Consider the following 24,422-nt stretch of genomic DNA (forward strand, 5'->3'; position numbering starts at 1 on the left):
ATACACACAGGTACAAACGCACACAAAGAAACGTAGAAGAGCAAAGACAAACGACCAGGAAAATTGCAATGCTTTTGTTTCTCGGTTTTTTTCTTGTATTTTTTTCCTCTAATTTTACTCTTTAACTTCGTCTGTTTGTACCGTTCCTGGTCTCACAAGAAGCAACAAGAAGCAGCAGTGAAAACGAGCGTAAAAAGCGTTCACTTGTTTTCCTTCTATGTTCTAAGTTCCAGGTATCTTTATGCAAGGCTTCTGTCGTTGTTACTTTTAAGCCACTCTCTAAAGCACTAGTGGTCCGATAATTATGTAGTGTGGTCTACCTCGTTATAAGAAGCTATCGTCTTCTATCTATAAGTTTCGTCAAGTCACTTTTCAATCACTGCTAATTCTCTTCAGTCTCTTCTATGGTGCGTGTTTTCCTTGCTTGTTGCTTTTCTTTCCTTCGCTAAGTCACTTCTCCGCGTTATATCAATGTTCCGTAAGTCACTCTCCCTTTCTAAGTCACGTAATCAATCAAGCGGTGCAGGTGTGAGAAGGTGTGACTTGATTAAGCAATTGCGTGCGTGGTGTTTCCTTGCTCGTGCCGCGTGGAAAGTTTATTATATACCTGGGAAGGCGCAAGATTAGTACCATTATCATTTTTATTTTCATGTTTCCCATTTTTATTACTTTCGTTTATTTTTAAGTCATTGTTTCATATATTTTTACGTGTACTTTCGGTGTGGTGTGGTGTGTGTGTGTGTGTGTGTGTGTGTGTGTGTGTGTGTGTGTGTGTGTGTGTGTGTGTGTGTCCCCTCTCCCGCAATCCTTCATTCATCCCATAAACCTTAAGAGTACAAAACTTCATAACTCCTCTCCCTTTACGATTCTCCTTCTCTCCCTTTTTCTTGTCCTTCCCTTCTTCACCCTCCATTCTTAATCTCTCTCCCCATCCACGCTCCCCTCACCCCCTCTTTCTCTCCCTCCCTACTTAATCCCGTTCCCCTCTTCCTCCCTCCCTCTCTGCGTCTTCTTCCCCTCCATTCCCATAAGTTCCTAACATAACGATGCCTTAACCTTACCCCTCCATTCCTTCCCCTCTTTCCTGCTCCTTCCCTTCCTTTCCCTCGCGCCAAACCCCTCAGTCGATAATCCCCTCATCCCGAACCCTACCCAGTCAGCCAGAATCTACATGCTGAGCTATTCAATATCTTTCATCATGTTCACTTTATTTACCGTTTGCATTCATATTCTCAAAGTTGTGCGTCTATATTCTCCCTCACTTTTGCCTTCCTTTCTAAGTTCCATTTTTTTTTTCTATCTTTCGTCATTTCGTCGTTTTCTTCTTTCCTTCATTCCTCGTTTCTATCTTTCCGTTCAATTTCTTCGTCATTCTATTTTCCTCCGTCTATTTCTTCCTTTCTTTTCCCATCGTAGTTTTTCTTTTCTATTTCTTCCATGCTTTTTTTCTTCCTATACCTTGTTACTTCTTTACTATTTATTTTTATTACTTTCTTCTTTCCCCTGCATCATTTTCCCTTCCTATCTCCTCCATGTTTTCTTCCTCGTCTTTACTTTTTATTTTTATTACTCTTTAAATTTCCCTCGGCATCATTTTCCCCTTTTTCCTCTCCCCTGCTTTTATCCCTTCCTTTTACTCTTATTTGTTTTCTCTCTTTTTCCATCCTTTGTTACCAAGACACATCACGTAGCCTCGGTATTAGGAGAAAGGGTTTATGGGTCTCTCTCTCTCTCTCTCTCTCTCGGAAAAAACGGAGAATGGAAAAAGTTAAAAAAAAAAGAAGGAAAGGATTGAGAAAACAGAAAAAGGGGGAAAGAAAAGGAAACAAGGAGACGGGAAAAGACAGGACAGGAAAAAAAAGCGGAAAGGGAGAGAAAAAACGGAGAATGGAAAAAGTAAAAAAAAAAAGAAGGAAAGGATTGAGAAAACAGAAAAAGGGGGAAAGAAAAGGAAACTAGGAGACGGGAAAAGACAGGACAGGAAAGAAAAGCAGAAAGGGAGAGAAAAAACGGAGAATGGAAAAAGAAAAGAAGTAAAAGGGAGAAGGAAAGGATTAAGAAAACAGGAAAAGGGGGAAAGAAAAGGAAACTAGACAAAAAAGATGTAAGGAAAAAGAAATATGGAAAAGTAGAGATAAGGAAAAGGGAGAAAAGGACAGAGAAAAGGGAAAAGATGTAAAGAACAGAAGAGAAAAGAAAATGAAGGTAGAAGAAAAAGGAGAGAATGAGAAGCTGGAAAACGTAAACACATGGAGGAGAAATGAGGATAGAGAAAAAATTAAACGATGGGAAAAAGAGAAAAAGGAAAAGAAGAAAAGAAAAAAGGATTAAGTGAAAATAAAAAGGAGACGAGAAAACATTACAGCGCGCTAATTAATAAACACGGAGCCTTCATTAAATATTACCATCACGCCTCAGCTGGAAAGTCATAATAACAATAATACAACATACTAATTACAAAGCATCATAGCCCGTTCATGCAGACTATCACCGCCTCCCCCTTCCCTTCACCTTCCCTCTTCCCTCAGCCCCCTTCAACCCCTTTCCTTTCCCCTTCCATCAGTCCTCTCCCCCACGCAGCTCTTCACCCCTTCTCTACCTCCTCCACACTGCCCACGCACTTCTTTTTCCTCTTATTCTCCGCATCCTCCTCCCCCTCCTTCAATTTCTGCTCTTCCCCACTAATCCTAATCATGAACTCTTCAATTTCCCCTCCACTCCAACACATTCATTCCTCATTCTGGCCATATTCTTCTCCCTCCTCCTCCTCCTCCTCCTTCTCCTCTTTGGCGGCTGAATCTTGCTTATAGAGAGAACTCAATGCCCTGCCATACACATCCTGGTGGAGGAGGAAGAGGAGGAAGAGGAGGATGAGGAGGAGGAGGAAGAGGAGGAGGAGAAGGAAAGGGGGAAGAACATATATATATAGGCAATGAAGAAGCAGATGAGGGAACAGGAGACACATAAATAGGAGGAAGAGGAGGAAGAAGAGGAGGAGGAAGAGGAAGAAGAGGAGAAGTCTGGCGCCACTTCGGTTGTCTGGCGCCGCTTAGTCACTTGTAGGGAGGAGGAAAGAGAGGAAGGAGAGGAAACGAAAGGAGAATGAAAGAGGACAGGAGAAGGAAAAATGGAAACCCGAGGGAGAGAACGGAAGAAAGTGGAATAAAAATGGGAAATCAGGGAAAAGTTGGGGAAAGGAAAAAAGGAAACAAAAGAAGGAATGAAAAAAGGAGAGGAGAGGATAAAAGGAAAAAGGAAAATCAAAGGAAGGAAAAAGAATGAAAATAATGGAAAATAGAGGCAGAAAATGAAATAAACAGGGAAATCAAGGAGAGGTCAGAGGAAAGGAATAGAGGAAAAAAGGAAGGCATGAACAAGCAAGGAAAAGAATGATCAAAGGGTAAAGGAAACTCAAAAGAAAGAAGAAAGGAAAAAATATGGAAAGGAGTGAAGAAAAATATGAGAATTTAAAAGTTATGAATCGAATGGAGAAGGAATGAGAAATAAGAAAGAAAAGAAAGAAACGGAAGGAAAAAAAGAAATGAACAGGAGAAGGAAAGAAGCGGAGATACAGCGAAGGAAAGAAACAAAGAAATGAAAATAAGAAATAATGAAAAGAGAAAAAAGAAAATATGCTAAAAGTGAAAGGGTCGCAAAGGGAAGGAAGAAGGGAGATACAACGAAGGAGAGAAAGAAGCGGAAGGAGAGAAAGAAGTGAAGAGGAGGAGGGAAGAGGACATACAGCGAAGTGAAAAGAAGAGAATAAATAATGAAAGGAAAAAGAAGGAAAAGATGGTAGAATTGAAAGGAGGGAGAGCGACAGGCAGCCCAGCACAGACCATCCAGGCAGAAAACACACACACACACACACACACACACACACACACACACACACACACACACAGAGAGAGAGAGAGAGAGAGAGAGAGAGAGAGAGAGAGAGAGAGTGAGGTAAAGTTGCAGGATTTAGTCTTTCAACATGTTAATTTATTCATCCCTCCTCCGGTATTGTTGATGTTTTTGTTTTGCTCTCTCTCTCTCTCTCTCTCGAACCTTCTCCATAACCTCAACTTTTCCTCCACCAAAACAAACTCATTTTTTTTTCTCTCTTCTCTCCTTCCCTCCAACGTATAATTCTTCCCTCACGTCCATTTCTCCATCATCACAGTCTCCCTCTATTCCTCCTTTCTTCCCTCCTCCTTCTTCCTCCTCCTTCTTCCTTCATCTTCCTCAGCAACGAATGTGGATGGAGGAGAAGGATGGAGTTTCAGACAAGTTTCGAGCCAGCTTGTGAGGAAGGAGGAGGAGGAGGAGGAGGAGGAGGAGGAGGAGGAGGAGGAGGAGAAGGAGGAGGAGGAGGAAGCAAGGACCAGACGTGACAGAATGAAATAAGACATGACGAGAATAATATCGAAAGAAAACGAAGAAGAAGAAGAAGAAGAAGAAGAAGAAGAAGAAGGGGGAGGAAGCAGTAAAGAAGGAAGAGGGGAAAAGGAGGAGGAGGAGGAGGAGGAGGAGGAGGAGGAGGAGGAGATTAAAGGATGACTCTGGATGCTGAGGTCCGCAATGCCGCATCTCCTCCTCCTCCTCCTCCTCCTCCTCCTCCTCCTCCTCCACCTCCTGCTTCCACCAACCCAACCCTTTCCCTTCCACATCAACTCTTCTCCCTTCCACCCCATTCCCCACCCCTCCCCTCCCCCCTTACCCCCCACCCACCTACTGCAGTGACAAATTACATGACAGAGCGAGGGGGGGCGGTGTTGTGGGGGTGGGCGGGGGGAGAGGGCGGTGAAAGACTGACCTGACTCCAATAAAAGGAAAAAGAAAAAAAAAAGGCAGAATGCGAAAACATGAGATGAAGGACAGGAAAAGAAAGCAAAAAGAAAATACAGGATGATGAAGTACAGGAAAAGAAAAGAAGGAATTAAGGCGAAAATATAATACAGAAATAATTAAAAGAAATATACATATACAAAAAAGGTGGGAAACTACAAGAAACAAAAGCAATAAGTATACAAGTTAATAAAACGAACTCAAGACATAAATGAGATAGCTGATGATGAAGAAGACGATTGAGAGGAATAATATTAGAAGTAGGAGGAGGAGGAGGAGGAGGAGGAGGAGGAAGAAGGAAGGAAGGAAAACGTACCCAATCAAGGAAGATGAGAATAAGGTGATAGACATAACTAGAAAAGGAAGATAAGAAGAGGGAGAGAAGGGGAGGGAAGTACAGCGATAAGAGAGAGAGAGAGAGAGAGAGAAACCCGATAACACATACCAGTCTCCATCCTCCTCCTTTCAACATCCTTTCGCCTCTTTTAAAGAAAATAGTTCAGAGGGTTCTCTCTCTCTCTCTCTCTCTCTCTCTCTCTCTCTCTCTCTCTCCACATCTTCCTCATCCCCTTCACCTTCATTCAAGCTATTGCCCCATCATTCCTCAAGCCTGCAACCTCTCCCCTTTGCCTCTCACTCACCCTGTCTCCCTTTCTCCCTCCTCATTCCTCATCTTCCTCCCCACCCTCACCACGCAAGCATAAAGCCGGGGAAGACATAACAACAGCGATAAATCAACGAAATACAACGCCATAACTCCAAACACACACACACACACACACACACACACACACACACACACACACACACACTGGAGAACTAATTTTCATTTTTGTGGCCGTCTCTCTCTCTCTCTCTCTCTCTCTCTCTCTCTCTCTCTCTCTCTCTCTCTCTCTCTCTCGTTCGTAAATTTCCGGGAATCGAAGAGAGAAAGGAAGCAGGAAAGAGAATAACGAGAAAAGGACAAAACCAGGAAGAGAAAGAGGAAGAGAAGGAGGAGAAGAAGGAGGAGAGTAATTAGTCTCCATAAAGCAAAGAAAAGCTCACGAACTCACGTATCTTTTTCACGCTAATTATGGAACTGATATTATTATTATTATTATTATTATTATTATTATTATTATTATTATTATTATTACTACTCATATGGTTTCTGTTGGTGAGGTTTATATTGTTGATGCTAATGCACGCTTCTCTTCCTCCTCCTCCTCCTCCTCCTCCTCCTCCTCCTCCTCCTCCTCCTCCAATGGAATCGTCAGGAGTCCCTCAGGATCCCTCAGAAATTCCAAGAAAGTGCACCCCCCCCCCTCTCTCTCTCTCTCTCTCTCTCTCTCTCTCTCTCAACTAGTTTCAACACGCAGATGGGTCCATGGTTGTGTATGTGTGTGCGAGCGTGCATGTGTGTGTGTGTGTGTGTTTGTGTGTGTGTGTGCAATCCTGTCACTTTCCTTCTCTTTTTCCCTCTCCTGTTCTCCTTCATACACATACTTCACTAGATAACGATATATGAGATGAAAAGAAAATGGATGAGAAAGGGAGAGGAGAGGAGAGAAGGGAAGGGAAGGGAAAGGCAGGGTAGGGAAGGGAAGAGGAAGGGAACGGCAGTTAAAGACCCCTCTAAGCGAATTAATGAGAAAAAAATCATCACTCACGCCAACCATTATATTTATGTATTAATGAATTTGTGATCAGTTTATGTATCCTCTATTTTGAGGGGTTTATGTCAAGGCAGGAATTTGGCCCGTCGCTGGTACACTGTAAAGCCACATATTTGGCCCGTCGCTGCTACCGGGTTAAGGGAGGAGACGGGAAGGGAAGGGAAGGGAAAGGAAAAGAAGGAAAGGGAAGGGAAGAGAAGGCAAGGGGAGGGAAGGGAAAGGAAGAGAAGGAAAGGGAAGGGGTAAGGGATGGAAAGGAAAGGAAATAGAAGGGAAGATGTTTCACTGGTAATGCATCAGAAAAAAAGAGGAGAGGTAAGAATGATCTGTAAGAGGGGAGGAAGATATTGGAAAAGAAGAATGCAAGACTGAATGGAAAGAGAGAGAGAGAGAACGAAACGAAGGAACGAAGAAAAATAAAGAAAAAAAGCGAGTGATGAAAGTGGGAGACCGGATAAAATGATGATGGGAGAGAGAGAAAAAAAAGACGAAGGAGAGCATCTGGAGGAAGAAGAGGGAGGAACGGAGGAGAGGAGGAGAGAGGAGAAGGGAAGACAGGAGGGATGGAAGAGTTACGGAAGCCGGAAGGAAGGACGGAGACGAGAGAGAGAGAGAGAGAGAGAGAGAGAGAGAGAGAGAGAGAGAGAGAGAGAGAGAGAGAGAGAGAGAGAGAGAGAGAGAATGGGAGGAAAGGAGGGAGGAAACGTTTAATGATGGAGAGAAAACCCTGGTGGAGAGAGATGAAGATAAAGAGGAGGAGGAGGAGGAGGAGAAGTTGAAGTGGTTTAAAGTTAACAGAGAAAAGCATAAACGAGAGAAAATTGTCTTAAGTGAAATAAACGAAAAAAAAGGAAGAAAAAAAGAAAATTGGAATTGTTGTTGTGGAAGGAAAGGAAAAGAGACAATTAACAATCACGCAAAACTATTCTCTCTCTCTCTCTCTCTCTCTCATCCGCCCTATCACTTTCCTCCATCTCTCTTCCTCCTTCTCTTCGTTTCTCGTCTTCATTAGTTCTCCAATCATCCAGGATTAGTACTCTTCTTCTCTTTCCTTTTCTTACAATTCATCTTTATTTCTTCCTTTCTTCCCAAAAACATTCTCTCACAATATTCCTGTCCCTCTTTTTCCTTCCTTTCATTTCCTTGCCATTCCATTCCATTCCCTTCTTTCTCCTTTCCTTCAAACTCTCCAATTCCGTTCCTTTTACTCGCATTCCCTTTCCTTTCCCCTCCCTTTCCCTCATTTCCTTCCCTTCCTCTCTTTCCCCTTCCCTTCCTCGCTTTCATTTTTTTCCTTGCTAGCTCTTCCATTCCCATTCCTTCCATTCACTTCATTTCCCATCCCCTCCACTCTCTTCCTTTCCCTTTCTTTCCTTACCATACCATTTCATTTTGCTACCTTTCTTAAAACTTCCTCTACTTTCCTTCTTTTTCCTTTCATTTTCTTCCCTTCCCTTTCTTACCCTTCCCTTCTTCCGTTTTCTTCCTTTCGTTTCCTTTCGTTTTCCATCCCTTTCATTCCACTAAAAACGTAAAAAATTTGATGACTAAAAAAGGTAAATCGTTAACAAATGACGATAGCCCAAAAATGTGTAATTGTATAAGAACAGATACGATCATTAATTTACCTGGGTCAAAAAATCATGCGTAAAAACGATGAAGGAGAGAGAAAGCAACAAGAAAATTCAAAAGCTTAATTAAGACAAAACAAAAGGAAACGAAGAAAAAGGTAAAAACTCGAATAAAATAAAAGCACACTTGAAAAATAAAAGCAAATACGAAGGAAGAAGTGAATTAGTGGATAGCAGGTGGAAGGGAAAATAAACAAGTAAGAGGAAAATAGCTAAATAATGCAAATGTACAGAACGAAGGCAAGGGGAAAAGACTTAAAAAGCAACACTAATGGAAAACGGGAGACAGATGGCTTACACTCCTAATTAAGACAGGTAGAAGGTGCTGAGGGAGGTAGATGAGGGTAAGGGTAAGGTGGGGGGGCTGGGGAGTAGGAAAGTGTGTGAGGGGAGTAGAGGGGGGTAGTTCAGGGTCATTAGCAAAGGGTGGAAATGGAAGGGGAAAAGGGGGGAAGGGAAAGGTAGGTATGTATGGAAGGTAACACGTAGGGAAAGAGTGATTACGTGGAGGTGAAATGGGGTGAAAGAACGTGATGGGGACGCGAAATAGGGAGAGGAAGAGGTATTGCCGGGGTGAGATGCACATTAATTAGACACGGATGGAGGCGAAATAGTGCTTAATTGGATGAGGTTGAAAAATAATAGATTAAATTAGACAGGAGAGAAGGCGAAGTATGGCTTAACTCGATTAGGTTGAAGAGACATAAAGAATAAACTGGATTGGGATGAGGGCTAAATAGTGTTGAATTGGCGATGTTAAAATAATATAGAAGATTAAATTGGATTGATGGACACAAAATAGGGTTTAACTGGGAGAGCTTGAGACGAAAGGTTTAAATTTATAAGGAATGGAATCAAAATAGGGTTTAACTGCGGCGGCTTAAAACGAAATAGATTAAATTGAGCAAAGTGGAGGCAAAATAGAGTATAATTGAGTGAGCTTGCGAGACAAAAGTTTTAAATTGGACAGAGATGGCAGAGATGGAAGGAAAATAATGTTTAAATTGTTGAGGTTTGGTTAGGTTTAGTATGATTTAGATAGGTTTGGAATGGTTTGGTTAGGTTTATATAGGTTCGGTATGGTTAGGTTAGGTTTTGTATGATTTAGATAGCTTTGGTTAGGTTTGGTTAGGTTTAAATAGGTTCGGTATGGGTTGGTTAGGTTTGGTATGGTTTGGTTAGGTTTGGTTAGCTAGGTGAGTGAGGTGAGGTGAAGTAATGAAAGGTAAGATAGAGTTGGCTGAGGTGAGGTAAGGTGAGGCAGGTTAAGGATGAGTTAGGGTTAGGTGATACCTTGGGTTTGGTAGACCAGAGTAACGGTCAATACAAAATATAAACGAGTAAATATACGATAAAAATGGGTAAATAAATATAAATATGTAAAAGCAAACAACAAAGAGATACCAACACAGTAAAATGCTCTCCCCCTAACAAAAATAAATAAAGGTAGTAAAATATGTTGGTTGGCGAGTGCACAGAGATAAAAAACGGAGATAAAAAAAGAGATGTGGAGGTAAAACTCATAGGTGGAAGAGTAGAAAAATTAAGTAGAAAACGTAAAACAAAGGAGAGGAAGAACAGGGGAATGGAGAATAGGAATAGAATAGGAACAAGAATAAAATAGGAAAAGAGAAGAGAGGAGAAATGAAAGACAACGTTGATAAAAGGAAAGAGAAAAGGGAGACTGGTGAAGAGGAACAGAAGTGTGGATAAAGAGGAAGAAGAGGGGCAACGTGGATAAAGAACAAAGAACAGAGAGGAAGAATGGAGAAGATATATATATATATAGATAGATAGATAGATAGAGGATAGAAAGAGCGGAAAAAAAAGCGCCCGAGTGAGTATAGAAGAACTGGAGAGGAAGAAAAAAAAATGTATACGAATAAGAAAAATGTGAATGGAGAGAATAAATAAAGGATAAAAAATAAAATAAAGTGAAGTAAAAATAAAGAAAGTGCGGAGGAAAAAGAAGAATAAGAGTGGAAGGAGAGGGAAAAAGGGATAAAACGAAGAGAGAGAGAGAGAGAGAGAGAGAGAGAGAGAGAGAGAGAGAGAGAGAGAGAGAGATGGGCGTGGCATAGTGGCGGGAGAAAATGGAGGGTTTGAGGTGGACTAATGGCACTATGGAAGCCGGATACCCTTCATTACCTAATTGATAATGTGGAGTGCGATCAAGTGGATGGGAGTCAAAGTGGAGCATGCTAGTGTGGTGTAAAATGTGGCGTGTGTGTGTGTGTGTGTGTGTGTGTGTGTGTAAGGTGAGTGGATAAGAGTTTATGGAGTGGAAACGTAGTGGGAGAGGTTATGGAGGGGAGTGGAGAGAATAGAAAGTGGAGGGAGAAGACATGGAGTGTGGAGTGAGAGGGGAAGGAGTGGAGGGATATAAGGTGGAGTAGGATGAAAATGGGGTGCGGCGTGGATTCAAGGGGAGTGTGGAGGGAGTGGAAAGTGAGTGGATGGAGTTTGAGTGAATAGATGTGGAGTGAATAGAGGTGAATTGAGAATGGTTGTGAGAGGCTGCGTGCGTGAGGAATGACCGGGATGTGCAAGCAAACTGGGGAGGGAATGCAAGGTAGGGAGTAAGTTCAAAGTGGGGAGTGAGTGCAAGTGTGGAGTAAGTATATAGTGGGAAGTAAGTAGAAAGGAGGAGTAAATGAAAAGTGGGGAGTGGGTAAATTGGTTGAAAAGTGAGTGGGGAGTGAGTGAAACGTGGGGAGTGAGTGTAACATGGGGAGGGAGTGGGAAGGGAGTGGAGATTGAATATAACGTGGGGAGTAAATGAGGAGTGAGTGGAGAGTGACTATGATGTGAAGAATGAGTGGGGAATGACTGGGGAGTGGGAGTGAGTGGGTGGTGAGTGGGAGTGGAGTAAGTGGGAGTGGAGTGAGTGGGCAGTGAGGTGGGAGTGGGAGTGAGTGGGGAGTGGGAGTGGAGTGGAGTGGGAGTGGAGTGGGAGTGGAGTGAGTGTAAAATGCGTAGGTCTGTTTCGCGGGTGGATGGCGGTTAAAGTGGCACTGTTCCCCCCCAGTGAGAGAGAGAGAGAGAGAGAGAGAGAGAGAGAGAGAGAGAGAGAGAGAGAGAGAGAGAGAGAGAGTTGTAAGGAGAGAACTCGAGGACAGGAACACGATAAGACTTGAATGGACACACACACACACACACACACACACACACACACACACACACACTAAAAAAAAGAGGAGAGGAAGGACAGCTAACAACGTCGAATATAAAAATAATAACAAACAAAAATGAACGGCAGAGAAAAACCAGATGAGAAAATTCTTAGACAAAATAACCAGAGAGAAACTATGACAGAGAAAGAGAAAGGTCGGAGGGAAAGAAGAGATTAAAAGAGAATGAAGAAAGGGAATAAGCATAAGGAGAAATAACGAGCACAGAAGAAAAAAAACAGATAAAGTAGAGAAGAGAAAATAAAAGAACAGGATAAAGAATATATAGAAAAACACAATTGATAATGAATAAAATAATAAAACAATGAAGAATAAGAAAATTACAAAAGGAAAATGGAGGAGGAAGAAAAGAAGATGTTAATGGGAGCAGGAGGAAGGGAGACATTATAAAAGAGAAGACGAGGGGAGAAGGGAGAGGGGAGAGAAGGGAAGAAAATGAGAAAAAAGGGCAAGGAAATGGGGAGAGAGAACACGGAGGAAGGAGTGCAAATATATGTGAGAGAGAGAGAGAGAGAGAGAGAGAGAGAGAGAGAGAGAGAGAGAGAGAGAGAGAGAGAGAGAGAGAGAGAGAGAGAGAGAGAGAGAGAGAAAGGAAAACTTATGGTCTCCTGGCAACCCTGAAACACACACACACACACACACACACACACACACACACACACACACACCATTATCTTAACTTTAGCTGCCCTCTCTCCCTTTTTTTCCCTCCCACTCCCACTCCCTCCACCCCTCCCCCTCCTCCCCCCAATCCCCAACACACATGCCCGCCCTTCCCCACTCACAGCCTCACCTTTAAACCTTTGCTTCCTCACCTTTCCTCACCTCCCTCCCCATCCTCATCTTCCCTCTCTTCTTCTTCCTATTCTTCCTCCTCCTCACCACTACCAAACTTGCCATCACCACCACTACAACCATCATCACAGTCACCATATTATCATCATCACCACAAGCATCACCATCACCACAATCCCTATCATCATCCACAATCACTATCACCAAATCATCATCACTTAAACTTCCATCACCATCAACACCACCATCACCTCTACTACAATCACCATCACCACCATCATCATCATTATCATCAGCAATAAAAACAATATGAAGGCAGAAAATTCGGAGGTACATCCATTTCCACACACACACACACACACACACACACACACACACACACACCTCACCTTTACAGGACGTTTTGTATTTGCTTTTGGTTTTCCTTTTAAACCATAACTGTCGCTCTTCGTTATTCCCTTAAACTGTTACGACCTCTCTCTCTCTCTCTCTCTCTCTCTCTCTCTCTCTCTCTCTCTCTCTCTCTCTCTCTCTCTCTATCTCTCTCTCTCTCTCCCTCCTCCCTATTCCCTCCTCCCTCCTCCTCCCTCTCCTCCTCCTATTCCTCTCCCTCCATTATTCCCTCCTCCCCTCCTCCCCTCTCACTCTCGTTCCTTCCCCTCCATTCCTCTCCCTCGCTTTCATCAGAGCCATTTCCTCCTCCCACACTCTCTCACTCTTCTCCTTTCCTCTACCTTTCCTTCCTGTTTAATTTGTTTTGTTTCTGTTTCTGCTTCATTCTTTTTCACATCTCTTCCTCCTCGTCATCATCATTTTTGTCATTTCTACCTTTCTTTTGTGATGGGTTTTCTTCTTTCTCCTTTTCCTCCTCCTTCAAAGTCATGAATATCATCAAATCTTCCCCCATTTCGTTCGTTCTACCTCCCCTTACATTCTTCATTCCTCCCTCATACGTCTTCTTTATCCTCCCCTCCCTTCCCCATCCCTCCCCTCCTCCCTTCCCCTCGCGGCGGCCACATATCTACCACAGCCACTACATCCCTTCAGCCCCCCTAATCCCCTCACTTCCCCTTTTCCAACCTTTCCTCATCCTTCTCTTCCTTTTCCTCTTCCTCTCATTTTTTCTTCTAACTTTTTCCCATTTCTATCTCTTATTCTTCTCTTCCTTTCCTTACCCCTTTTTTCTTTTCTTTTATTCCTTTTAAGTTTTTTTTCCGACCTTTTTTCATCCTTCTTTTCCTTTCCTTCTTCCTCTCGTTTTTTCCACCTAACTTTTTCCCTTTCTCTCTTTTCCCTCTCATCCTTTCCTTACCATATATTTTCTGTTTCGATTTTTTTCCCTATTTTTGCCTCCTTTTTTTCATTCTTTTTCATCATATATTTAAGTTTTCTTTCTCCCTTATTTACTTTTTTTTCTTCTTCAAAACTCACCTTCAATCCCATTTTTATTTTCCTCTTTCTCTGCGTTTCTCTTCCCCCAATCTTCTTCTCCCTTGGCTTCAAATTACTCTTTTACCTACCTCATCCCTCCCTCATTATCTTCTCTCCCTTATTCTTATCTTTTTCTCCCTTATTCTATTCTTTTTCCTCTTTTTCTGCGTTTCTCTTCCACAAATCTTCCTCTCCCTTGGATTCAAATTGCTCTTTCACCTCATCCCTCCCTCATTATCTTCTCTTCCTTATTCTTTTCTTTCTTTATTTAGTAGATCGACTATTCCTCTTTTATTTTCTTTCCCTTCCTAGTTCTCATATTCCCTCATTCATCCAGTAATCATTCTTCATTTTTTTGCTATAATTTACTTTTCTTATATTTTTTTACTCTCTTTTCTTATATACTTTACCGAAAGACCCGACACACACACACACACACACACACACACACACACACACACACACACACACACACCTGTACGTCTTGTCACCTGCCTGCCTTGATTAGCTCCTCACCTGTCCTCGCCTCACCTGTTGGGTCCTCATTACATTATGCAGATTCCTCCTCCACACAGCCTCCTCCTCCTTCATCCTCGTCTCCACTTATTCTCTCCTCCACTAAGACGTTAAACCCCTATTTTTCTCTTACCTATTTTCCTCTTCCATCTCCTCCTCCTCTTCCTCCTTCACCTTTTCTTTCCTTTATTACCTTCTACAACTAGGTATTACAATTTCATCTTTTTTTATAGGAATTACAATTTTATCTTTTTATATCTCTTCAATTTCTCTAAACGTCATATTTCTAATTCTTATTCTTTCTCTCTTTTTTTTTGTTTACTAATACCATATTTCTCCCTATTCATATTTTCTTCTTCTTCTTCTTCTACTTCTCCTTCTCCTCCTCTTCCTCTTCCTCTTCCTCCGCCTCCTCCTCCTCCTCCTTCTCTTCCTCCTCTTCCCGCTCCTCCTCCTCCATTTACGCCACTACTGATGATCGGCAGAACATTTTACAGAATATCAAAACAGGAAACGCTATCATAAGCCAGCGGTTACTGCAACTACTACATCCTGCTCCTCCTGCTCACGCTACTACTGCTGCTTCTCCTGCTACTCCTGCTCCTGCTCCTGAAGGTCGGTGGAAGCGTGCACTGAATATTAAAGTCATTAGCGTCATCATAAGTCGCCGGAGGACACCTGCTACTATCCCCTACTACTACTACTACTACTACTACTACTACTACTACTTCGTCTGCTACTGCTGCTGCTACTTCGTCTCCTACTGCTGCTGCTTCCCTCCTTCTCCTACCACTCATCTTTCTTCTTTTGTTTTCTACTTTCTCGTTTTCTTCTCCTCTTAGTCTTACATCCTCCTGCTTTTTCTCCAACTCCATCTTTCTTATTTTTTATTTCTACTCCTCATTTTACTTCCTTTCTTGTACATTCTCCTCCTCCTCCTCCTCCTCCTCCTTCTTTTTCTTCTTCTTCTTTATCTTTATCTTTATCTTTATCTTTATCTTTATCTTTATCTTCATCTTCTTCTTCTTCTTCTCCTTCTCCTTCTTCTTCTTCTTCTTTCTCTTTCTCTTCCACTTCCCGTTCCTCCTCCTCCTCCTCCTCCTACACACACCTCATCATTACCACTGCCCATTTCATTCCTCCTCCACTTACACCTCCCGAAACACCTCTCCTACTTCTCATATTCCTCCCACTTATCTCCTCCTCCTCCTCCTCCTCCTCCTTCTCCTCCTCGTTGCGCTTCTCATCTCATTACAGCCAAAACGAGGGAGATAATCTACAAAGTTGGAGGACCCTAACCATGATATTCCCCAGTGCCATGCAGCGGGCCAGGTGTACAGATTCACCTGGGCGCGCACACACCTTGGGATCCTCCCGTTTTCACTCCCGCCTAAAGTGGAATTGGAATCTATTTACCGCGTTTTGAGAAGGATTTGTCGAGTGGGGTTTTGTATTTTCCTTTTTTTTATTTTCTTTTGCCGCTATGTTTTCTGTTTTGTTTTTGTTTTGCTTTATATTCGTTGTTGTTGTTTTTTTCTTATGATGAAAATGGCTCGTGTTTGTTTACATAATTTACGTAGAAGGAAAAAATGTTAATGTGTGTTTAATGTATTTCTTTTTTTTTTCCCTTTATCTATGTTTATTTTATTTCTGGCGTGCTAAAAAATGTTTCTTCTCTCTCTCTCTCTCTCTCTCTCTCTCCGATTTTCGTGTCCCCACCTTCCTGATTTCCTTTTCCTCGTTTTTCGCCTGATACCTCCTCCTCCTCTTCTTCTTCTTCTTCTTCTTCTTCTTCTTCTTCCTCCTCCTCCTCCTCCTCCTCCTCCTCTCTCTCTCTCTCTCTCTCTCTCTCTCTCTCTCTCTCTCTCTCTCTCTCTCTCTCTCTCTCTCTCTCTCTCTCTCTCTCTCTCTCGTAATGCAATAGCGAAGCACAAGTGACAAAGAAACAAAACGAAAAAATTAAGCATAAAAATGAACAATGATGAAAATATGAAACTAAACGAATATGTAAAGAAGTCAATACGGAAAACGAGGACAGGAAAAATAATTAAAAAGATCAATATTCGTTAACTCAGAAAAAAAAACTAACTCCCACAAAAACGAAATATAGAGAAACAGGAAAACAAAAACAAAAAGGAGCAGAGAAAAGGGAAAGAATGGAAAGAAAAGACTGAATAGGAGCTAATTAATGAGAGAGAGAGAGAGAGAGAGAGAGAGAGAGAGAGAGAGAGAGAGAGAGAGAGAAATGGCATGATACATTATTCAATACACGGCTGAGGCTCTATGAAGGGGTTGAAGAAGAGGGGGAAGGGAGGGAGGAAGAGAGGCTAAAAAACAGGGAGATGCCGAAGAGGAATTTACTTGCTCCCGAAGAAAAAAAAGTTTAAGGTAAAAATATTAATAATCATATGAGTGTTTTTTTTCTTTAATACTAACTAATCTCTCTCTCTCTCTCTCTCTCTCTCTCTCTCTCTCTCTCTCTCTCTCTCTCTCTCTCTCTCTCTCTCTCTCTCTGACACACTTCTTCGACACGTTAGGAAATCAGACCCACATGTTAAGAAGGCGACACCATCATCACCATCTGCCATCACCATCACCCTGTCCTGTCATCACCACCACCCTCATCACCCTTTCTTACCATCATCACCATCATCCTCATCTCCCTGCCATCATTACCCTTTCTTACCATCAACTCCATCTTCATCATCATCACCATCAACCTACCCTACCATCATCACCACCACAGAACCACTATCTTGCCTCACTATCGTCATCCTCACTATCACCTTATAACACTCACAATCATTATCAGCATCTACTATTTTACTATGATCTCCAACTCTTATACTCGTCACCATCACCACTGCGGCAAAGACAGTGACACCAGCCATAAGATCGAAACAATCACTATCATTATACCCATCCTCCTCCTCCTCATCATCATCATCAATTTTTGTTTTCACTTTCATCACCTTCATCACCATCATTCCTACCAACCAACATAACTACCACAGCATCACATACAAGAACATTACACTGACAGTTATGATTACCTCCAGCTCTACCACTACTATTTCATCATCGTCATCATCTTCATCATCGTTCGAGCAGTATCATCATATCACAACTGACACTAGAACAAACAAAAACAAACAAACCGTCAACAACAATGATGATGACAATAGTAATAATGATAACGTCAAGAACAGCAACAATTAGTATGCCAAAGGTGAATATGATGACAATTTTCCACCATCACAATCCAACCACCATCACCACCAAGCACCACCACTGTTACCACCACAGCAAAAAAACATCATCATCCCAATCACCATACATTAGCCAAGTCCTACCATTATCACCACTACACACACTACCCCCCCCCCCCCCCCCACACACACACACTCCACCCATACTTTTCTCACGACCACACCCACCCACGCAGACCACCACCACCACCACCATGAACACCACCACACCCACCACCCAAAACAAAAGCCAAAGTCACAACACCGGAACCCTTCAACACCACCACAGACAGTTCAACACCACTCAGCACCGCACAACACCACACAACGACAGGTTACAGTGCTTTCGACTTTGCACACTTCACCGTTAACCTTCATAACGAAACATAATAACATCGTGAAAGGTCGCAACATCTTCCTTTGTCTTAATCCTCTTCCAGTGGCGTCAAAGGAGGTTCAAATTCCGTTAAAGAGAATTAGATCGCCTAGATGCTTCCTCATAGGTGATCACGGTACCAAAGGAATGACAATAACAGATCTCTTCCTCCCCTCTCCCTCCTTCTCTTCTATCTTCTCTTGTCCTTGTCCCTCTCCTCCTCCTTCTTGTTGTCACCCTCTCCCTTCCTCCATCACATCTCCCATCACTATCACCTCATCACCCACCCACCCACCACTACCACGCATCACCACCACTACCACCACAACATGAACCCACGCTTTTTCCACGCCTCACCACCACCACCACCATCACAACCACCACCATTACGAACACCACCTTAAAACAATATCTTAAAGGAAGGGCGGGACACACACACACACACACACACACACACACACACACACACACACACACACACACACAGCACCACCACACTGTCAACACAGCAGCCGGAGGGGGTGGAGGGGGTGGAGGGGGGAGGGAAGGAGAAGGAGGGGAAGGGAAGGACGAGGAGGAGGCAACACAGACACACACCAACACACACAACACACGAAACCCACAAACAAACGCCCACAACCCTTTCTGTCCCTTCTCCCCCACACGATTTGAGTCTCCCCCGCGGGTTTTCCTTCCCCCGGGGTGTCTCAGGGTATACACACGGGCACGGTCGCGTCCTTACACACAGGGCAGCCGGCAGGGCGAGGGGAAGCCGGCTGTGGGCCCCAACACAGCTGAGGGGAAACTGGCGAGCTCTGAGCGCCATCTGCACCCCGCGCACTCTTATTGATCCGTGGCGCGCCGGGTAGCCGCTCCTCCTCCTCCTATCCTAGTCCTCCTCCTGTCCCCCTGCTCCTAGTCTTCCTCCTCCTCCCTTTCTCCACCAACTCCAGCTTCAAGTCTAGTCTGTCTCCCTCCCTGTCTTCCTATGTGAATGTATATCTCTTTTTGTACCATCTTCTTGCATCCTAATTCTCGTCCTCCCGTTCTGTCTCACTTCCATCTATCCTGCTGTCCTTATCTTTCTCTCTCTCTTCTCCTGTTTATGTTTGCTTCCATCCTCCTCCTCCTCCTCCTTCTCCTCACCTGACACGCGCCACAACGAAGGCCATCGCATAGTTACGCTAAAACACACACACACGCACGAGAACAGGATACTGGTCAGGCATAATTATTTACTCATATATTATTCTCCTCTTCATCCTTTCACTCGCCTTCCTTTCCTTCGATTCTGCCTTAAACTCCCTCCTCTGTCCCCATACATCCTTTCTCCACTCACTCTCTTCTTTATTTCCTTTCTTATAAATTTAACAAGCCATCAAATGCACAATCAAGTTTCAACGATAAACCAAAATTAATAAAAAGGAGTCGGTGTTTTCTTATTAAAGTTTTTTTAAGATTAGGTTTTGAGATTCTTTTTTCTTTTTTTAAGTAATATCATTTCACTCCGCTGCTGCTATTTCTAACATGCACTTTATTTCGCCCTTTTTCGTAATTTGTGATACAGCAACAGTTGAATTTGGTTTTTCCTTCTCGGCTTCACTTAAGTTCCACAGGTTAATGTCATAAGAGTAACCCAAAGTTCTCACAGCAAAACATGGATACGCCTGAAGCTCACGAATACACGAGAACCCCTTGCAACCTTATTCAACACCCATAACAAGTCCGTTTTCTGTAGGGCGCCGTTTTCTTTCCTCCTCCACGGCCAAACTTTCCGAATAACTCACCTTGATGAAGAATGAGGAGGAGCAGGTGCAGGAAGTTAATTAGGGGGACACACACACACACACACACACACACACACACACACACACACAGCGGAGTTTTATAATTAACACTGCACGGTAAACACAGCCCGGTACAGCAACACAACCAGGTAAGTTTACTTCACCCGGTTAATTAACACTGCCAGGTAAGAGAAAAAAACACCGCCTTTCCTACTCACCGGTGTTGGAGTTGCAGTCAGGCAGGTCATGGTTCTCAATGAAGTCGTTCGTGGTGGTGTTGTTGTTGTCGTTGGGGAACTCAAAATTGTTGTTGAAGACGAGGCCGCTGAGGGTGGTGTTGGCGGTGAGGGGGTGGGGGCTGCCGCACCTGAAGAACACAACAATATAAGGAGTGTGCAATAGCCCTCCTCCTGAAATTGACCCCTCTTTCGGCCACCTCTTTTGATTCTTTTTTTTTTAGGAGCAGCGAGTAGCGGTTTTTTTTATTATTATTATTGTTTCCTTTTTTGTGCCCTTGAGCTGTCTCCTTTGTTGCAAAGAAAAAAAAGAAAAAAAGCCCGGGCGGCCTACACGGGGCATCTCCTGCAAACCTAACCCCACCTGTTCTCACTATCCATGAATTTATCCAACCTCTTCTTGAATGTGTCTATCGTTTTGTCGCTCACCACATGACTGCCAAGCTGTTCCACTCATCCACCACGCTAACACCACCCATTCTCACTATCCATAAACATATCTAACCTATCAGTGAAGGTATCTATCCGACTGGCACTCACCACATGACTGCCAAGCCTGTTCCATACCTCCACCATTCAATTAGAGAACCCTTTAATGGCTTGGTCTGTAATGAATCTGAATTTATCCAACTTTAAATTCACTACTACGTCTTACACGGTTCTCTTGCCACCAGTACCTTATCTACATCACTCTTATAAAGTCTTGCATCCATTTACAAACTTAAATTCTTCTCGTTCCCTTCACGTTTCCGCACAATCCATGAATTTATTTAACGTTTTCTTGAAGGTATCTATCGTATTGGCACTCACTACACAATGATGGTATTGATGATGATGATGATGATGATGATAAGAAGAAGGAGGAGGAAGAGGAGGAAGAGGAAGAAAAGGAAGAGGCTTCATGACTTCAATTATATAGTTTTCAAAAGATGTTATTCAGTTAGTAAGTCTTCATGATGAGGAAGAAGAGGAGGAGGAGGAAGGAGGATGTTATTAGGGTATTACGTCTTCACGAGGACGAAACATTATTCAGATCATAAGTCTTAAGCAAAAGAAAGAAGAGTGGGATGAATTAAATCTCAACTGAAATTTTTTTATCTCTCATCTATTAGCTTCCTCGAGGTTAGGCGTTCTGTATCGCCTCTACCAATATTATTTTTTTTTACAACAAAGGAGACAGCTCAAGGGCACAAAAAAAAAAGGAAACAATAATATAAAAAAGCCCGCTACTCGCTGCTCCTAAAAAGAATCCAAAGAGGTGGCCGAAATAGAGGTGCTTTCCCCCTCCCAGATGCTAACTATATCCCATGGACTTGTCGGCCTCTGTTATGGGGTGTGCATCTCTTGTGGGGTGGATGTCGACCCTCACAGCACTAATGAACACGGTACAGTAAGGAGCTTTGGGCCTCATCAACTCCCCTCCTCCTAGTGGCTGTCTTATATCCCTTAATCTGTATCTCACCTGATAAGACTTCCATGGTTCAGTCACCATCATAAGGTAAACCAAGCGACGTAACGTAAGAATCAAAGATGTAGCAGTATATATAATCTGATAGAATAATGAAGGTGTGCCATTGACAATATTGGGTCATGTCATACGTATCACAAACAAGTCAAGGGAACCAAAATTACTGATTAATCACACCAAACTGCAGTACATATTTTCCCCAATGTGAGTGGGCGTAAAATTATTTGTATTGTTTTAACGTCCGTCGCAGTTTGCTTTCTTTGCCATCTTCTATCGCAACTTTTATGTTATCTGCCCTATTGTATTTGTTTACTTCATCCCTCCGCCACTTCCTCGGATCGCCTTCCCCATTCATCCGTCTCCAGCACTCTAACTTTCCTTATCTTTGGTTCCTGTCAGTCCTAAATTCGAGTTATCAGGTTTGTATCTTTTTATCTGTTGTCTCCTTTTTGTTTCTCTCCTTTCTTTCGTGGGGGTGGAGACTCAGTGGGACTAACTTTTGCCCCTCTTTCCCCTGTGTAGTGTTAGATAAGATTACGTTTTCCCCTATGGCGCCAGTAGGCTTTCTTAGTGGGGCCTGGTGGTCGACCCCAGCCTGTTATGGCGCAGGCAAGTGTTTATAGCGCCGCCATATTGCTTGGCTCATGGTGTCCCCGGTACTCATCTTTAACCCTTTTTATGAGAGAGAATCTGGAGTTTGGATTGATAGGAGGTCTTCAGGGCAGCATGTGGGTAGTAAGAGACCACTCAGCGATGACTGTAAGGATGGTATTATAAGACACGTCCGCTTCTCACATCAGCTATTTCTAAAGGTCAAAGAGGGGGTCAGTCGCGTTCTAATGAGTTTTTCTTCAGGTTCATCGTACAGAGGAAGGGTCACACTACCACCAGGGTCATAAAACTACTACTGGAAATGCCCACAACTCCTACGAAAGCATTGTCAAATAGGTGTTCTTGGGCGGCGAAATGTCTTATAATACGACCCCAAATGTCAGCTTGTGGCGGCTGGAGAGACGCGAACCCGGATCCTTCTGAATGCCTTGCCCACACGCTGATCATTTTGCCACTCCTTAAAAACATCCGACTAATCTGCACTAGCTACTCCAATGAGAACTTTCTAAACTAAGTGCACCTAGAGGGAGACACTGTGTTTGTCTGTTCCTGTGGCTGGAGCAGATGGAAAGGCCTCGCTCCCTTGCTTCTTTCAACCCTTGATGCGGACCCCCTACCAGAAGACCTCACCAAGCTACAGGAGTGGAGCAAAAAGTGGCTGCTAATTCAATAAAGAAAATGTAAAGTCCTGCACCATGGGAGGGATATCCAGCACACCAATACCACATGGGACACACTCCACTCTCCACCACAGAGGCAGAGAAAGACCTGGGAGTATATGTTATCAGGCTACCAGTGAAGGCCAAATCCGTGCCAATTACAGCGGACGGGTTAAAGAGCTGTGAGGCAGGGTACCGTAATACTTCACTCATGTAATCAAAACAGTTCCTCATGAAAATCCAGCAGAGAAGAATACGAAGACAAAGACGGAAAGGACGCCGCAGATAACTAGACAGAAGGACTAAGAGGAAGCAGAGATAAGGAATGTCAGAGTGATGGCGGGAGATGGATGGGAGGGACGAAGGCGCCGGGAGAGAGACTTATGGCAGCAACAGGCCTTGGTGGAGGACGAGGAGAAGGACGAGGTGGAGGACGAGAAGAAGAAGAACAAGAAGAACAAGAACAGGAACAAGAAGAACTAGAAGAACAAGAAGTAGAGCAGGAACAGGAACAAGAAGAACGAGAAGAACAAGAAGTAGAGCAAGAACAGGAACAAGAAGAACGAGAAGAACAAGAACAAGAAGAACGAGAACAAGAACAAGAACAAGAAAACAAAAAACAAGAACAGAAAGAACAAGAGCAAAAACACAAGAACAAAAAGAACAAGAAGATAATGACTAAGCTGATGATGATAATGATGGTGGTTATGATGACAAATACCGAAAAAAAAAACATGGAAACAAAATCTAAAACTAAACAAGAAAACTAACACACCACAAAACACGCCCCCCCCTTTCCACCCCCCTTTAAAATCACACACTCACCGATACATATGTGGGTGGGTCAGGTCGGAGTTACTGCCGAGGAGGGCGGGGGTCACGTGGCTCATGGGCGGGGCGTCGAAAATGAGGGAGGGCAGCGGGGGCGGGGAGTCGCAGGCGGAGGATAGAAGTACCCCGCCCTCCCCGCCCACCGTGCCCTCCGTGTCCACGTCCTTGTCGGCGTCCACCAGCTGCGAGAGAACGGTCCTCATGCTGGCTGCCTTGGCCTCGAGCTCGCCAACCTGGGAAGGAAGAAAGTTGGAAAGTTTCGTTTAGTCGGCGCAACATCTGTGGTCATATACTGGAGAGAGACAGGAAGGGGAAGGAATTATTGGAGAAGGGAACAGATCTCAGACGGGACACAACCCCCGATTAATACCTGGTACCCATTCACTGCTGGGTGGACAGAGGCGTAGGGTATCGGAAAAGCCGCCCAAATTTTTCCACTCCGCCCGGGAATCGAACCCGGGCTCTCTCGGTTGTGAGCCGAGTGTGCTAACCACTGCACCTGGGAAGGAAGAAAGGCAAGCCCGTATATATGGATGCTTTGGGCTCTCACAACAACTATTTCCAAAGCCCGAAATGGAGATGAATCGGTCTTTAATGAGAGTTCTTTCCATAATCATGGTGCAGAAAAAGGGCGAAGCTGCCACTAGGGTCACGAAACTACTTTTGGAAATGACCCCAAACCACAATGAAAGCCATGTCTTATGTGTGTGCTTGGACGACAAAATGTTTAAGAATAGGACCCAAAGTGTATAGTGTAGAAGAGTCCGTCAGCATGGTGGTGGATGAATGGGTGTGTCAATTAACCTGTGAAAGGAGAGCAGAAGTGTATAGTGTCAACCTGTGTATATAGTCAACCTGTGATAGAGGAGGGAGTGTAAAATGTATGGTGTAAAGTCCTTCAACCTGGGAGTGGAAGAGTGGGAGTGTATGGTTTATAAATAGTGCATAGTCCGACAACCTGGGCAAAAATAAGCCAACTAAGTGAAGGGCTACCAGTCGGATATATGTAAAGAGCATGAAGGCAGTGCAAGGAAGTTAGCGGGCTATTTTTATTTTTACATCTCTTTGTTGCCCATGAGTTCCTCTGCTGTAAAAAAAAAAAAGAGAGAGAGAGAGAGAGAGAGAGAGAGAGAGAGAGAGAGAGAGAGAG

The 24,422-nt window shown here is 43.5% G+C and overlaps 1 protein-coding gene across 6 annotated transcripts in view; it reads right to left on the reverse strand.

Annotated features, from left to right (window-relative positions):
• Window positions 1–24,422, reverse strand: part of LOC126987906 (uncharacterized) — a 298,554-nt gene that overhangs the window by 29,981 nt on the left and 244,151 nt on the right. For all 6 annotated transcript variants that reach the window (XM_050845484.1, XM_050845482.1, XM_050845486.1 and 3 more), the window contains 2 exons: window positions 23,267–23,505; window positions 19,685–19,833 (listed from right to left, as the gene is read on the reverse strand). In XM_050845484.1, coding sequence (XP_050701441.1) covers window positions 19,685–19,833; window positions 23,267–23,505 — 388 coding nt within the window. The remainder of the gene's footprint in view (window positions 1–19,684; window positions 19,834–23,266; window positions 23,506–24,422) is intronic.

This window comes from Eriocheir sinensis, chromosome 67 (genome assembly GCF_024679095.1).
Source record: "Eriocheir sinensis breed Jianghai 21 chromosome 67, ASM2467909v1, whole genome shotgun sequence".
Classification (NCBI taxonomy): domain Eukaryota; kingdom Metazoa; phylum Arthropoda; class Malacostraca; order Decapoda; family Varunidae; genus Eriocheir; species Eriocheir sinensis.